The 17,500-nt window shown below is 31.4% G+C and overlaps 5 protein-coding genes across 5 annotated transcripts in view; 2 read left to right on the top strand and 3 right to left on the bottom strand.

The window, feature by feature from the left end:
* Positions 1-8,795: 8,795 nt before the first annotated feature.
* On the top strand, positions 8,796-9,808 carry MONOS_16108 (uncharacterized protein; the record flags this gene model as incomplete). Its single annotated transcript, XM_067869020.1, has 2 exons — positions 8,796-9,480; positions 9,549-9,808. 2 exons carry the CDS (start codon positions 8,796-8,798, stop codon positions 9,806-9,808), a joined length of 945 nt encoding a protein of 314 aa, XP_067722882.1.
* Positions 9,809-12,630: 2,822 nt separating this feature from the next.
* Positions 12,631-14,394, bottom strand: MONOS_16109 (uncharacterized protein; the record flags this gene model as incomplete). Its single annotated transcript, XM_067869021.1, has 1 exon — positions 12,631-14,394. One exon carries the CDS (start codon positions 14,392-14,394, stop codon positions 12,631-12,633), a length of 1,764 nt encoding a protein of 587 aa, XP_067722881.1.
* Positions 14,395-14,451: 57 nt separating this feature from the next.
* MONOS_16110 (uncharacterized protein) lies at positions 14,452-15,315 on the bottom strand (the record flags this gene model as incomplete). The annotated part of the gene is made up of 1 exon (XM_067869023.1): positions 14,452-15,315. One exon carries the CDS (start codon positions 15,313-15,315, stop codon positions 14,452-14,454), a length of 864 nt encoding a protein of 287 aa, XP_067722880.1.
* Positions 15,316-16,885: 1,570 nt separating this feature from the next.
* On the bottom strand, positions 16,886-17,119 carry MONOS_17948 (uncharacterized protein; the record flags this gene model as incomplete). The annotated part of the gene is made up of 1 exon (XM_067870919.1): positions 16,886-17,119. The coding sequence occupies one exon, from the start codon at positions 17,117-17,119 to the stop codon at positions 16,886-16,888; it is 234 nt and encodes a 77-aa protein (XP_067722879.1).
* Positions 17,120-17,265: 146 nt separating this feature from the next.
* Positions 17,266-17,500, top strand: part of MONOS_14036c1 (uncharacterized protein) — a gene marked incomplete at both ends in the record, with an annotated part of 1,235 nt that continues 1,000 nt past the window's right edge. Inside the window, one exon of the mRNA XM_067866802.1 lies at positions 17,266-17,427. Within this exon, the coding sequence (XP_067722878.1) occupies positions 17,266-17,427 (162 nt within the window). The remainder of the gene's footprint in view (positions 17,428-17,500) is intronic.

The following is a 17,500-nucleotide window of genomic DNA, read 5'->3' as shown; positions in this document are numbered from 1 at the left end:
ATTTCTCATAAAAATACTAAAATTAAAGCAAGTTAAAATCTATTTGTCTTTCAACATAGGAAAATATTTAAAAAGAGGTCTCCATTCGAAAAATCAAAACGTTTATTCGAACAATTGAAATGAAAAGAAAGAAATATGAACAAATTTTTCTGTTGTTTCAAAAAACAAGAAAAAGAATATTTTTTAACATAAATATGATTAGACAAAGAAAGTGATATATGAAATTTGTTTTATTGAAACGAAATTTTTGGGGATATGTGTGATAAAACCAAATAGAAAAAAACAAAGCAATAAATGATGGGAACGGAAAGATCAACATTTTCTGATCATTTGTGATCTGATTTTCAGATCAATTAATATTTTGTGACTTTTCAAAAAAAAAATACCCATCTGAAAAAAATTTTTTTTGAATATTTTCAAAATTTAAAATATAAGAAAAGGAGGAAAATGATTTGTTCGAAATTGATAAAGAAGAATATTTGGTTGAAATGGAAAAGGAAAAAAATGATGAAGAAACTGAAATTGAAAATGAAGATACAATCAAAATCGGAAATAATCATATCGGTTTTTACACAACTTTTTGTGACTATATCCGATTGTGATAATATACGACGCTGTTTAACACGGAAAAATAAAAAAATTAATTTTTGAAATAATTTATTTTGAGTCGATTTTTTTATTTTTGGATATTCCATACAAATACACATTTTTCACTTGTGAAAATATTCTTTATCATTAATATGCATTATTAATACTTATTTGAGCTCATTTTAGAAAAATCAAAAAATTGAGTTTTTTGATCAAAAAGTCGTTTTACAATGAAAAAAGAACCTTTAATAAACAAAATGCGATTATATGGGTGATTTTTTTTAAAACATAACTTTTTTCGAGATGTTGTTTTTTCAAAGGATGTATGACATTGAAAATTCCTGTTGAAATCATATGCAAAAACGATTTCATATTATTAGAAAATTATTGATTTTTCTTTAATACAGATGAAGACATTGAAAACAGATCTTTTCACTTTCGTGTGTGAAAAAAATTTGAATTCAAGTGCATTTTTTTGATCGGAATTTTAAAACACATAAATTTGACTTCAAAAATAATCACACACATATATTTTGTATTGCGATCAAATGAGATGGAAAATGAATAAAAAACTGGACTAAAATGTCGGTGCATGGTTAAATGAGATTATTACCGATTGTGATTGAATTCGATGCGATTATATCAGGTTTTAACTGAATCTTTATTATTGAGTTTGATTATTATCCAAATGATTAAATATAGATTGTGTATGAAATACCGGACAAAAATAAAAAATAAGGTTTGATCAAAAAGTCACTTATCAAAATAATTGCACGCACATGCACAAACGATTGGAAAAAAGAGCTGAAATTGTTGAGATTCTGGAAAGTGAAAAAATGGCGAGATATAATCTAGTTGACAGACGAGTTGAGCAAAAATTCAAATAGTAAATGAAAAGCTCACTATTTCTAATTATTTTAAAATTATTATTATTTGGCGAAACTTCGTCTGTCATGTTCAGTTTTAAAAATGTTAAAAATAAAAAAATAATGGATGTGATCATCAATTTTATATTTATATTTCCGTATCTCTTTGTATAGCTTACAATAATTAATGAACTCTGCTGTCTGTATGTTAATTTTTGTTGGTTATTTGTTTTTATCAATCTTTATTAAAAATATTTTATTTTTAGTTGCTTAATTTCGATCGTTCACTTAATCACTTTCACTTTTGCTCGAAACAAAAAGGTGAAGAAATTGGCATCACGGAAGTGTGATAACTTATTGAATATTATTAATTTTTATTCATTTTGAAATCTAAATACTCGATATGACGTTTTTTTTTATTTAAAAAACGATATTTTTAACTTTAGTGTTGCGCTGTATTTAAGATGATACCGAATTTTGAACAAACGAAAGAGTTAATCGAAGAAACGCATTAAGAAGAATTAATTCCTGTTTTTTACAGAAGAATTGTTCGACAAAATGCACAAAATGTTTGACGAAAGAAAATTACGTTGGAGAAAGCTGCTGATTGCTGAAGGACATGGGATATTACAAAGTGTTGAAAATGACTTTATTATATTCTTTTGATGAATCTTTTTGAGAGATCGATTTCAGAAAATGATCATTGAAGAAGAAGAGAGAAAAAAAGATGAAAAGAATGAAAATCTTCTTGTTGGACTTTGTGAATGCTTTCTTTTGCTTCATGAGGATATTTCAAGAGAATTTGCTTCAATATGTGTCCGTTGCCTTCTGAAAGTTGCAGCGAAGAAAGAGGAAAGCGAGGAAACACAAAAAGAAGTGGAAATGGCATTGTTGACTTTGATCAATACTTTCCGTTACGTTTGAAATTTTCTATTTTCTTTTGATTTTTTTTAATTTTTATTTTAATTTTTTATCAGCCAATCAAAAAGGAACTGTATTTGAGTGAAATTATAGAAATTATAAAGCGTCATCAAGAATTCAACAATCTGACACGACTTGCTTGTCATTCTGCTTGGGTATTTTTAATAAACCGAGTTTACAGTGACAAAAGTTTGGAAAACGTGATTGCGGATAAGCTACATTTTGCGAGAGATGCGACAAGAGAATAGTAAGAGCTGATAAAATGCATAAATTGGAAGAATAAAGATGGATAGGAAAAAGGAGGAAAAGAATGAAGCAATAGAAGCAGCTGAAATGATGAAGGAAGCAGCAGAAGTGGCTGAAATGATGAAGGAAGCAGCAGAAGTGGCTGAGAAGAAAATGGAAGCGAAAGAATTAGAAGGATCAATGAAAATTATTTCGAAAATGTAAGAAATATTGGTATCGACGAAATTATTTGCTTATTATATTGAATGTCAAATGTTTTTTGAAATTTCGGTTGTATAAGTGTTTTTGAACCAAAGTTGAACTTTGAATGTGTAATATTTTGCAAATTGTTTGTTGATCTTTGCAGAGCATAATTTATTAATTATTTTTGAAATTCGATTCCAAATATTTTTTAAATCTTTATTTGATCTTGAGATTTTAAATTTTTCGCAATTTTTTTTTGTTTTATTTCGAAGTGCCTTCAGTATTCTATTTGTTGATTTCACTTCACTTATCTGTCTTTTTATTTCTATTTTTTCACATATGAAGATCAAAACTTGAATAATTCAATAAATCTTTTTTCAGACACTCTATTTGAAATATTATGCCAACCAAAGCAGAAAATCAAAAGCAGTTTAAAAAACTGTTTCAAATATTCAGATCAGAAAAAGAAACAATTGATTGGCTTTTAAATCATAAGATCTTGGAAAAAGACCGCTATTGCTGGAAGTGCCAAAAGAATATGAAAATCTACGTTTATGAAAATGAAACAAGTCGCTTTCGTTGCAAACATAAACAAATCAAAATTTCGAAAAATACAAATTTTGAAAAATTCAGATTCAAAATTTGTAATATCTGTTTGATGGCTTTATGTTTTTGGGTCGGCATTTCTCAGACACATTGTAGTTTCATTTGTGGAAAATCAAATATTACTGTGATGCATGCTTATGATTCTTTTCGTAAATGTGTATCAAAATTTTACATGGAAAATCAGCGAATTATTGGAGGAAAAGGAACTGAAGTGGAAATTGATGAAGCAATATTTCCTAAAAGAAAATACAATCGAGGAAGAACTAAAAGACAAAATTGGATCATTGGAGGAATCGAACGTCCGAAAAAAAAGGGTCAAAAATCCAATCTGTTTTTAATTCCTGTTTTGAAAAGATCAAGAGAAATACTGCATCAAGCAATCAAAAGTTATGTGAAGGAAAAAACAAAAATATACACGGATTGTTGGAGGGGATATAACAATTTAAATGGAGCTGGATACACGCATTTTACTGTCAATCACAAAAAAAGATTTGTGGATCCTATTACAAAGGCTCACACACAAAGAATAGAAAGCACTTGGAGCCTTCTCAGAAAATATCTTCCTCCATACGGAGTTAGACAAAAATATATGCAAGATTATTTAAATGTTTTCACATTTAAAAGAAGCCCTTGTAACTCATTCATTAAGTTTTTACACATTTTTGAAAATTTTGATTATTAAAAAATGAATATTTTGTCTCAATTATTTTTTCAAATTTTTTTCATTCCACTGATAAAAAAATATACTAAGATGTGAAAACTTAGAAGTTCATTTTCAATAATTAATAAAGCTTTCATTAAAAACTTACAATAAAAAAAATCAACAAAAAGATATATCAAAAATATAAACATAAATAACATTTTATTTCTTCTATCCTCATTTTTCATAATTTCAATAAAAAATGTTTGAAAGTATTTATTCAACGAATAATAAAACATTAATTAATAGTTCCAATTTCTAATATATACTAATTCAATTTCTTAACAATCCTAATTTATCCTTCTATTTCTGCTGCTTCCTTCATCATTTCAGCCACTTCTGCTGCTTCCTTCATCATTTCAGCTGCTTCTATTGCTTCATTCTTTTCCTCCTTTTTCCTATCCATCTTTATTCTTCCAATTTATGCATTTTATCAGCTCTTACTATTCTCTTGTCGCATCTCTCGCAAAATGTAGCTTATCCGCAATCACGTTTTCCAAACTTTTGTCACTGTAAACTCGGTTTATTAAAAATACCCAAGCAGAATGACAAGCAAGTCGTGTCAGATTGTTGAATTCTTGATGACGCTTTATAATTTCTATAATTTCACTCAAATACAGTTCCTTTTTGATTGGCTGATAAAAAATTAAAATAAAAATTAAAAAAAATCAAAAGAAAATAGAAAATTTCAAACGTAACGGAAAGTATTGATCAAAGTCAACAATGCCATTTCCACTTCTTTTTGTGTTTCCTCGCTTTCCTCTTTCTTCGCTGCAACTTTCAGAAGGCAACGGACACATATTGAAGCAAATTCTCTTGAAATATCCTCATGAAGCAAAAGAAAGCATTCACAAAGTCCAACAAGAAGATTTTCATTCTTTTCATCTTTTTTTCTCTCTTCTTCTTCAATGATCATTTTCTGAAATCGATCTCTCAAAAAAGATTCATCAAAAGAATATAATAAAGTCATTTTCAACACTTTGTAATATCCCATGTCCTTCAGCAATCAGCAGCTTTCTCCAACGTAATTTTCTTTCGTCAAACATTTTGTGCATTTTGTCGAACAATTCTTCTGTAAAAAACAGGAATTAATTCTTCTTAATGCGTTTCTTCGATTAACTCTTTCGTTTGTTCAAAATTCGGTATCATCTTAAATACAGCGCAACACTAAAGTTAAAAATATCGTTTTTTAAATAAAAAAAAACGTCATATCGAGTATTTAGATTTCAAAATGAATAAAAATTAATAATATTCAATAAGTTATCACACTTCCGTGATGCCAATTTCTTCACCTTTTTGTTTCGAGCAAAAGTGAAAGTGATTAAGTGAACGATCGAAATTAAGCAACTAAAAATAAAATATTTTTAATAAAGATTGATAAAAACAAATAACCAACAAAAATTAACATACAGACAGCAGAGTTCATTAATTATTGTAAGCTATACAAAGAGATACGGAAATATAAATATAAAATTGATGATCACATCCATTATTTTTTTATTTTTAACATTTTTAAAACTGAACATGACAGACGAAGTTTCGCCAAATAATAATAATTTTAAAATAATTAGAAATAGTGAGCTTTTCATTTACTATTTGAATTTTTGCTCAACTCGTCTGTCAACTAGATTATATCTCGCCATTTTTTCACTTTCCAGAATCTCAACAATTTCAGCTCTTTTTTCCAATCGTTTGTGCATGTGCGTGCAATTATTTTGATAAGTGACTTTTTGATCAAACCTTATTTTTTATTTTTGTCCGGTATTTCATACACAATCTATATTTAATCATTTGGATAATAATCAAACTCAATAATAAAGATTCAGTTAAAACCTGATATAATCGCATCGAATTCAATCACAATCGGTAATAATCTCATTTAACCATGCACCGACATTTTAGTCCAGTTTTTTATTCATTTTCCATCTCATTTGATCGCAATACAAAATATATGTGTGTGATTATTTTTGAAGTCAAATTTATGTGTTTTAAAATTCCGATCAAAAAAATGCACTTGAATTCAAATTTTTTCACACACGAAAGTGAAAAGATCTGTTTTCAATGTCTTCATCTGTATTAAAGAAAAATCAATAATTTTCTAATAATATGAAATCGTTTTTGCATATGATTTCAACAGGAATTTTCAATGTCATACATCCTTTGAAAAAACAACATCTCGAAAAAAGTTATGTTTTAAAAAAAATCACCCATATAATCGCATTTTGTTTATTAAAGGTTCTTTTTTCATTGTAAAACGACTTTTTGATCAAAAAACTCAATTTTTTGATTTTTCTAAAATGAGCTCAAATAAGTATTAATAATGCATATTAATGATAAAGAATATTTTCACAAGTGAAAAATGTGTATTTGTATGGAATATCCAAAAATAAAAAAATCGACTCAAAATAAATTATTTCAAAAATTAATTTTTTTATTTTTCCGTGTTAAACAGCGTCGTATATTATCACAATCGGATATAGTCACAAAAAGTTGTGTAAAAACCGATATGATTATTTCCGATTTTGATTGTATCTTCATTTTCAATTTCAGTTTCTTCATCATTTTTTTCCTTTTCCATTTCAACCAAATATTCTTCTTTATCAATTTCGAACAAATCATTTTCCTCCTTTTCTTATATTTTAAATTTTGAAAATATTCAAAAAAAATTTTTTTCAGATGGGTATTTTTTTTTTGAAAAGTCACAAAATATTAATTGATCTGAAAATCAGATCACAAATGGGCATAGGTGTATTTAAAGCACATTCCCAATCCTTGGATATTCTTTAAAACATTGTGATAAATAAAAAGTATATTTAATTATAAAACATTTGTATGGACTGGAATTTTGAAATTCTTTTTGATCCTTGAGAAAAAACAATTTTTGCAAATCACCCATAAACACTGGTATTTTTCTTATAAAAATGATAAAATAAGATAATTTTAAAATAATAAGCAGCTGTGAGGTCATTTATTATTATATACTCTTATTTTATTTATGATTTTTCAAAAAATAAAACATTTTAAAAAATTAATTAAAAAATTTAAATATTTTGATCAATCCCACAATTATATTTTTAATGTCCAAAAAATTAGAATTTGCTTTCTTTCATCAAGAATTGAACCCTCGTTTGCGAACATACAACAAATCATATATATAAATATAGATTTAAAGTGTGTGATGAATTATTATCAATATATCATTCAAATCTTTATGAATTTTGTTTATGATTTTTAAGATGAAAATTTTTGTGCAGTTTGAGGATGATTATATTACGCAATGATGATCATGAATAAAGAAGCTTTGTTGATGCCATGAAAGTGTGAATTTCATATAAATTAACTTATTTAAAGAATGTTTTAACGATTTTCATTATTTTTTTTATTTATTTTTTTACTGAATCAATGTTGAATGTTAAATGCAAGAAGATATTTACAGAAGCAACAACTACTGCACAAATATGAAAGATGGAATGCGTTTTGCAGCAAATAAAAGAGGGTTTCTTGATTTCGCATTTGTGGGGATGAAATCCAATGCAAATACAGCAAAAGTGGGAAACGATATTTTCATTGAATGTTACAACATCACATGCAATATTAACATGTGCAGAATCAAAATTCCTTGAGTTCATCATATAAACATTTTCAACTAATTTAATACATATTTGATGTTCAAATATCAAAGCATATTATTCAACATACATTGAGAACAACATCCGGTGGAAGTTACATGTTGCAAGTGGGAAGTTTTATAGGGCCAGCATTTGTCAAATTACTATTGGTGATAGCTTTCTCTGATTTATATGAGAGCAACAACTTTTCTAATATTGTGAACACTGGAAGCGATGAAGGAGGCGTTGCAAAAGTGATATTGAAAGGGAATGAAGATTTGATCATTAATTCAACTAATGCTTCATTTTGTTCGCTTTCATTAAACAATGGAAAAGGAGGATTCCTGTATTTGGATTGTCAAAATTGTTTGATTGAGAAGCCATTTCTTTTTGATGTTGGAGTAATTTTTGAGAATAATAATGCAGCCATTGGAAAGAATGTGTTCATTAAGGGAAAGAATTTTAATTCTTCTGTGACAAACGATACATTAAAGTTTGATTATTCATCAATGAAAGGTGATAATTATTTGTTTGTTGGAAGTGATAGTCATCATTCAAACAAAGAATTTTTCATATTCATCGTACCACACTGCTTAATTGTGATATTTATCTCATCAAGTGGATTTGAAGTGGAGCATTGTGGAAAAATATTCAAAAGTTATTAATGCGAAGGAAGAAAATATGAAGATACAAACGCAACGAAAACTCTTTTTGTGAAGCAACATAGTGAATCAGAGAAGAAAAAGAATAAAGAATTGAATTTTTGGGAAGTGAAATTTGTTAACTACCAAATATGAAAAAGAAGAAAGCGAGGAAGGAAGTGGATCTTTGGTGGTTTATGCGTGGGTTAGGAGAGTGAAAGGCAGAGAAACACAAATGGATAGTGTTATTATGAAAGTAATCATGTTTTATGCAGGAGGGGTACTGAGGGAAAAGAAATGAGTGATTGTTGAAGAGAAACGATCAAAGATAGAGATAAGTTGGAGAAGGATTGACAGATGAGAGAAGGAATTCTGGAACGCTGTTGATGAGAAGCGAGGGAATAGATGCAAAGTGGGAATCGATTCGATATTTTCAATGTGTATAAGTGAATATGTGAATGGAGGGGCATTGAAGCGTGAGGTTGCAGAAGGCCTAGTGGTTGTTGTTGAGAACTGCACATTTGAAGGATGCTCGGTAAGGGGGAGTGAAGAAAAAGGAGGAGAGATTTTCATAAGTGCTGATGGGAAGAGCAGGGCAGATTGCTTTGGGGTGAATGAATGTGTGCTCGAGAGGATTAGGGCAGGTGAAAGGAAAGATGTGTATGTGATGTGTGAGGATTTTAAGGAAACAATCCTTCCGAAATGGTTTGAGATAGAGCTTGTGGATGAAGATAGAATGTGCAAAGTGGATATGCGAGGGAGGGACAATGGAAGATTTGCAAGGGAGAGTGTTGATTTGCTTCTGTTTCTGGTGAAGTTCAGCGGAGATGAGGTGCATGTGTCGGAAGGGAGCGGGATGGATGTTCTGGGGTGTGGGGAAGAGGAGATTGCATGTGGCACGCTTTGGTGTGGGATTGGGCATCTGAAGGAAGAGAGTGAGCAAAAAGAGCAGAAGGTTGTGGTGAGCGACAGATGTGTGGCGAGTGACTGCTTTGTGTTTGGGCGAGGAACAATGATATGTGGGCCTGAGGCAGAAGAAGCAAAGCAGGCGAAGATGCATGTTGAATGGGAGCTGAAGAGTGATGGATGTGAAGCTGTGATGTGGAGTGGTGAGCGCCTGGGTGTGAGGATGTTAGTGATAAGTCTTCCACAGGTGTTTGGAACTGGGTAAAGCATGTTCTGGGATCAGAAAGCTGGGTGGTGAATGTGTCGAATGTGGGGTTTGAGTGGAGAGAGAGCGGGGTTGTTGGATACAGGATTGTGAGCACGCTGAAGTGGATGCTGAATGTGCAGAACTGTTCTGTCAGTGGAGCATCGTTTGAGAATGTGCCATTTTCTGTGCATTCGAGTGTGGTTGTGGAGAGCTTGGAGACGGATGGTATCACAAGTGAGAGGAACAGAGAAGGGGGAGTAATGGAGATTGAGCTGAGTGGAGAAAAGAAAACTTAGTTGAGAAGTGCAAGTGCTAATGGATGATGTTGATCTGTGAATGAAAAAATAAAATGAATGTGTATGTGTGTGGAAGTTTGAGAAATTAAAACAGTTTCAGGAGAGGAATATCAAAGAACAATGTTTAAAGGAGAACTGATTTGAGTTGTGTTTGTGAAAGGAACAGTGCATGGAAGTTGTGGAATATCTATCTGGGTTGTTTGAGGAAGTGTGTGGAGTTGGAGAGTGATGTGGATACAGGTAAAAAGGATCGGAAAAGAAAAAGGAAGAGTGAAGTTTGTGGAGGATGATAAAAAGGTTAAACAAAAAAACAGTTAATATTGAGATAATGTTTGTTTTGGAAAGAATTTGATCCTCCAATTCTTTTCTGTAATAACAGCTTTTCTTTATGTTTGATAATGAGAAAATTGTGGTTGAGTGATTGTATTCAATCTGAGAGTTATTGTAATATAGATATTCAAATAGAATGAATGAATTTCAGTTCAATAAATACAATTCCAACAATTTGTTAAGAATCTTTTCTCATGTCTAGAAAGTGCAAGCAACAAAAAAAGAATCATCATTTGTTTCTTGAATAAGTTTATTTCGAAATTATAAAAATGTGATGTGAAATAAAGTGTAGTGATGAATTTGTCTACAAATTAATAGGAGATTGCTCCGTTCCTATGTCTTTTGATTTGATGAAGCTTCTGAGTATTGGCTTATTTTCAATTTCATGTTTCTTTTCTTTTTCTTTTTTCTCCATCTCCTCAATTTTTGTTTTCTTTTTTTCACAAAACATTTTTGATTCAAGAATCAAAGTTTCAATCTGTTGATTCTCAATAAATTTCACAAATCTACCATTTTTTGATCTGTTTCTAATATTTCTTTTTTTTCTTACAGTCTTTGTTTCTAAATCTGAGATAGTTTCTTCTTTCTCTTCTTTCTCTTCTTTTTCTTCTTTTTCTTTTTTTTCTTCTTTTTCTTCTTTCTCTTCTTTCTCTTCTTCATCTTCAATTTTTCTTCTTATGAAATTCTCTGTTATATTTGTTTCAATCAATTTCTTTGATAATCTTTTTTTTTCAATACTTCATCCAGCTCACTTTCATCAGCCATTTCATAGTTTCTTCTTTTTTTCATTTCCTGTTTTTTCAAATAGTAAGATGATAATTTGAATTTTCTTTCTTTATTCAAAACGCTTATCATATTTGAAGCACTTTCGTCGTAGGCACGTAAAAAAACATCCAAACTTCTCTTGTCAATTTTTGATAATTCTTTCATGAATGAGATTGGAGTGAGTCGATTATTATATCTAAATTGAAACTCGTAAACATATTCCTTAGTTTTCATATATGTTCTCCCTCGTTTTGGAATATGATTTTTCAAATGAGACCAGATACCTTCAATTGTCTGTGTGTAAACCTTTGGATTTTCTGGTTTAACAAAATAAAGAGTATGATTAACGCTGTCTATTGTAAAACCATTTTCACTGATGCAATTGTAAGCTGACCATTTATCAGACATGATAGTTGCTGATCTTTCAATGTTTTTTTTAACGAAATATAAAATTGTGTCTGCTTTTCTATCAGGAAGAAATTCAACAATTAGTTTTTGAGGCTTTCCTTTTTCCTTTCTTTCGATAACACCCCATAACCACTGCTGTTCTTTGCATCTCCCAACTCCATTTTTTCTTTTGTGAATCAAAGTTTCATCTATTTCAACTATGCGATTGTCTCCGACTTTTTCCATTTTGCTCGTTTCAAAAAAAGCAGCATGTTCTTCTCATCTTTTCATTAAATTTCACAACAGTTTTGTTTGTAACATTCAACTCGAAAGAAACTTCCTTTATTGAATGCTTGTACCAAAAATGATATAATAGAGATGCAATTTTCAAAGGTGATAAGCGAAATTCCATGAATATCGAATCATAACTCCAACTGAAAATTCTTCCACATTTTGAACATCTGTATGCATAGTAATCAATTTCTTTTTTGTACAGTTTCAGCTCCATCGTTCTGTCGCATTTCCAACATTTCCTATTTCTTTTTATCAATCCGTATTTAGATAGCAATTCAACTGCAAGATGATTTTTGTTGTTTGATTGAATTATAAACTCGTTGAAAGTTTATTCTTTTTCCAATAAGTCGTATTCACTCATGTATTTGATATAATTGTTCTGCAGATGATCAAAAATTTAAAAATTATGATATTTATAATGGAAAATTTAAAAAAAAACACACATTTGGAATTTGATTTTTAACTTCTTTTTGACATAAAAAACATATATTTTTTTTGAATAATTTGCATAATTTTTTTCATAATCAATATACAAAAAAAACTCAAATAAATAATCAAAAACAAATATAATCACAGCTTTGTTTTTTCTTATAAAAATAATGAATGCATAATTTCAAAAGATTAATCATGTGTGATAATTTCGTTCATTTATTAAAAAGTTTGAATTTGTTTTCTGTTTCGTTTTGTTTCAATTGTTTTCTCATCACTGCATTCTCATTTTTTCCAAACATATAAATATACATTAGAATCATATTTTCTTTTGTTTCGCATTATCATTCTGGTCTTTCTCCTAAAGAATTGTTTGGAAAGAACTTTTTCATCTCTCCATTTTTCCATCCGCACTCGATGCATTTGAAAATACTCGAGTAATGCATTCTCGCTTTAAGTCTCTGTGATAACTATTATCGCGAATCATCATCAAAAGAATTGTGTCCGATTGAATGCTCTTGAATAACACCAGATTCACATCCATCATCATGTCACTCACTTCCTCATTCGGTGTGTAGTTTCCACATCTTTCTCAACTCCACCACCACACTCTCTCCTCACACAATCATGCTTTCAGCCATAATTTTCACTTCAAACTCCCCGAACGGGATCTCCAGCGTCAGGCACTCCCACAGCATCATCCCTATCGAAAACACCACTGTCTTCTTCGTTGCTTCCATCTTCTTATTGATCAACAGTTCCGGTGCCTTCCATCTCAAGCACTCTTTTTTGAAGCTATCTTCATCCTCAAACGCTGATGAAGGAAGGGAGTCACTTTCATCATCATCAGTTGCAGATGTCACGACGGTTGATGATGTGATAGATGACGAGTCTGAATCATCATCTGATAATAAGTCAGAATGCATCACAATACAAATCACCATGTGTTCGGAGAACAGAACAATGTGAGGACTGAGATTGGCAAGTGACTGAAGAGGATTGTCCATTTCATCAAATGAATGAAGGGCGAGATTAGCTACCCAGAACAGGATCTGGGCAGCTGTTTGTTCTCTTTCCTTCAATGAACCAATTGGCATCTCTTTTGTCTTATTCCTTCCATGAAGCAGCATGAACAGTGAATCCCTCAGATCCACAATCAGCTTCTCATGAGGGGATGAGCACGCCATGGCATCCACCAGATTCGACATCGATGAGGTAGTGGGACACAAATCCTCCCCTCGAACAAAAGTTGATTCTGAATCTGTGGTTGAAGTGGATGAAATGGATGGTGATGGCGTTCTCTTCCTGAGTTCTTCTTCCTCCTCCTTTTCTAATGCCCAATCAGGGATCTTATCTGAGTCTTTTCCCAAGATGTATTCAGTGGAGTCACTCTCACTCAACAAATGCTCTGATGATTCTGAATGTCCCAAGCTTTTCACATACACCCTCTTTTTCATCCTCTCATCGTTCTTCTTCTCCGCTTCTCTCTCCGCTCTCCTCCACTGCTCCTCAGGCGACATCTCCATTGTCACCATCTCAAATGCCTTCGGATCTTTTCTGATGTTGTCATTCACAATCTCTCTCAGATCTTCTGCTTCATTCTTCACTTTCCTCCATCGAACAATAAATGCAACTGCAATGATGAGAATAATCAAAAGAAGAACAACAAGCACAATCACGATCAACAACCAATAAGATTTTCCTTCTTTTCTTCCCTCGACAATTCTGTCATCTCCCTTTTCTTTTGTTTCACTTCTGTTCTTCAGAACAAATGAATCAATCGATGAAGGAGATTCTTTCTTTCCAAACAGAAGACTCACACTCACTTCTGTCTCTTCTCCTGCATTGTTTATTGTCTCAATGGGGACTTTTCCATCCACTTCATTTTCGGAAACATGTACTTCTTCATTGAATTCATATCTTTCCACAACATCTTCATCACCAACTTGTTTCACAATCTTGAACGATATGTTGCATGGAAGCAACAGCTTTCCCTTGAACCTCAGAAGAAGTTCTGCTCCCATCTCTTCCATTTCGACTATTTCCAACTCTGGAATGAAGAATGATGAATCCCTTTCTGAAACAATACCTTCAAAACTGCACCCTTCATTCAAAATCCAAAGAGATGTGTTATCCTTCAATCCATCTCCTCCCTTCAAACACATCACATTCAATGTTCCGGAATCTGAACAAATGATGTTTCTTCTCAAAGAAGGATATACTTCAATTGATGGATTGTTGTCAATGAACTCTCCTTTCTCAATAATCACATTTCCTCCTTTCATTGTTATTCCGCCTTCTGGTGAATTTGTGATTGTTGAAACTTTCATTACCATAGAACTCTTCACAACATCCACAAGAGATCCTGACCATCTGCACATCTCTTCCCCTTCATTCAAATTCTTCTCATTTCTTTCCTTTACGCTTCCATCAAATATTCAATTATCCATTTTCACATCTGTGCAATCCTCCACTTTCATCAATTTCCCTTTTGTAATCTTTGAACTAACTCCACCAATTGTGCAATTTGTCAATTGCATCGTCTTTTTCATTGTCAAGCAAGATATAAGTGATTCTTCATTTCCCTCAACTGTGAGATTTTCTGTGTTGAAATTTATAAGTGTAAATTGCCCACATTCATTTTTATCCATCAGAGAAGTTTCTATTGTTGAATTGCAAATTGTTAATGAATCAATGACCGATGGAAGTGGCGATGAAAGATACAATGCTGATTCATGAAGTACAAGATTTGATATTGTGCATCCATCAACTTGTAATTCTCCTTCTGCTGTATTAATGATGTGAAATGGAACGTTTGCAAATACAACATATTCTCCTTGCATCATTTGTGTTGATGTGAATGAGCAATTCATAATTTCAAGAATCCCTCCTTCTGGTGAGATCACTGATTCGTGAGAAGAGATAAAATTCGAATCAAACACAAAATACACTCTCAGCAATGAAACTTCTCCTGTTGTTGATATTACAGAATCCTTTGTTCTTTCAATTTCAGATTTCATTTCAACTTTGCATTCAACCTTTCTTTTTGAGCTCAAACTCATTTCCCTCATATTTATCTCATAGCCAATCGCACTCTCTTCAACAACAATCATTTGACTCATGAAATCTGAAGTCAAATGCATTAGTCCATGCTCAATCGAATAACATGGAAGTGTGTTGGTTCCACACTGTTTTTCGTTTGATCCATTCACGCTGCTCACAATAATCGTATCGCTCTGGTGAATAGTTACAAATCCAATCAGATCTGTATCTTTTTTGATAATCACATTCATCTCTACCATATATTGCGTTATTACGAGTGAAATATCGCTCTCGAAGATCAAATTGAAATTCTGCACATGTTAATATTGCATGTGATGTTGTAACATTCAATGAAAATATCGTTTCCCACTTTTGCTGTATTTGCATTGGATTTCATCCCCACAAATGCGAAATCAAGAAACCCTCTTTTATTTGCTGCAAAACGCATTCCATCTTTCATATTTGTGCAGTAGTTGTTGCTTCTGTAAATATCTTCTTGCATTTAACATTCAACATTGATTCAGTAAAAAAATAAATAAAAAAAATAATGAAAATCGTTAAAACATTCTTTAAATAAGTTAATTTATATGAAATTCACACTTTCATGGCATCAACAAAGCTTCTTTATTCATGATCATCATTGCGTAATATAATCATCCTCAAACTGCACAAAAATTTTCATCTTAAAAATCATAAACAAAATTCATAAAGATTTGAATGATATATTGATAATAATTCATCACACACTTTAAATCTATATTTATATATATGATTTGTTGTATGTTCGCAAACGAGGGTTCAATTCTTGATGAAAGAAAGCAAATTCTAATTTTTTGGACATTAAAAATATAATTGTGGGATTGATCAAAATATTTAAATTTTTTAATTAATTTTTTAAAATGTTTTATTTTTTGAAAAATCATAAATAAAATAAGAGTATATAATAATAAATGACCTCACAGCTGCTTATTATTTTAAAATTATCTTATTTTATCATTTTTATAAGAAAAATACCAGTGTTTATGGGTGATTTGCAAAAATTGTTTTTTCTCAAGGATCAAAAAGAATTTCAAAATTCCAGTCCATACAAATGTTTTATAATTAAATATACTTTTTATTTATCACAATGTTTTAAAGAATATCCAAGGATTGGGAATGTGCTTTAAATACACCTATGCCCACAAATGATCAGAAAATGTTGATCTTTCCGTTCCCATCATTTATTGCTTTGTTTTTTTCTATTTGGTTTTATCACACATATCCCCAAAAATTTCGTTTCAATAAAACAAATTTCATATATCACTTTCTTTGTCTAATCATATTTATGTTAAAAAATATTCTTTTTCTTGTTTTTTGAAACAACAGAAAAATTTGTTCATATTTCTTTCTTTTCATTTCAATTGTTCGAATAAACGTTTTGATTTTTCGAATGGAGACCTCTTTTTAAATATTTTCCTATGTTGAAAGACAAATAGATTTTAACTTGCTTTAATTTTAGTATTTTTATGAGAAATTATAAAATAAGAAAATTTTATCGATACTGTACTCATTGTTATTATAAGATATTTTAAAAGCTGTTAACATCGAGCAATTATTAATATTATTGTTAAAAATCGAAGTTAGATATGTGAATTTTCAAAATAAATCTCCATTTGCAACAAACTCAAAAATGCAATCTCTTCTAATATTTAAATTCAAACAGTTTGTATCAAACAAGTTTCTTTCATTTCAGAATGTGCCTTTTCCTTCTCCCTTCCATTTAATATTGATACATTGTGGAAAAATATCCTGCTACTATCTTTTCAAATTGCACGAAAAAATCAGGTATTCTTAGCTGGTCGACCATTCATATACGAAAGTGGATGCTGTTTCTGCTTCTGGTTGAAATTCTGGCTGACGTGATGGGATATGTCCCATCAAGCTTCTTGTGAACGGGGAAGCATAGCAGTCGTCTCTTCTCTCAGAACTTTTTAAGATCTTTAACTGGAGCATAACTCCGATCAACTTCGCCATTCCGGAGGCGTAGGGGCGAAGAGAAGAAATCTTCAGAGAATGAGCAGCCATTATTATCAGCGCCTGCGATTGACCCTTCGGATACCTAGGCGGAGGCGGCGTCAAACAAGTCGGCTGGAGATATGGACTGCATCGAGAGGTGGCTGGGGTGTATGAAAATCAAAATAAGTTGTAACTGAGGGAGCAACAGACGCTGCATGGATATGTTGTGGCTTGGCGGAGAGTGCTGTATGGAGGTGTTGTGTGCGTACGATGTGGCGATTTCGGCGATGCTTTCTGTTTCGCTGGTGGTGGAGCTTCATGCTCTTGCAGCGTCGGTGGGAACGAAGTCGGGGAGCAAGCGGATATTTGATGTGGAAGTTTGAATGAGTAACAGTTAATCAACGATCTGTTTCACCCGTCGCTGCTTCCGTCGGCGATAGCGCGGCTTGT

The sequence above is a fragment of the Monocercomonoides exilis genome (assembly GCF_001643675.1).
Source record: "Monocercomonoides exilis strain PA203 chromosome Unknown scaffold39-1025343, whole genome shotgun sequence".
NCBI lineage: Eukaryota > Preaxostyla > Oxymonadida > Polymastigidae > Monocercomonoides > Monocercomonoides exilis.
This window is presented reverse-complemented; position numbering and strand designations above follow the sequence as displayed.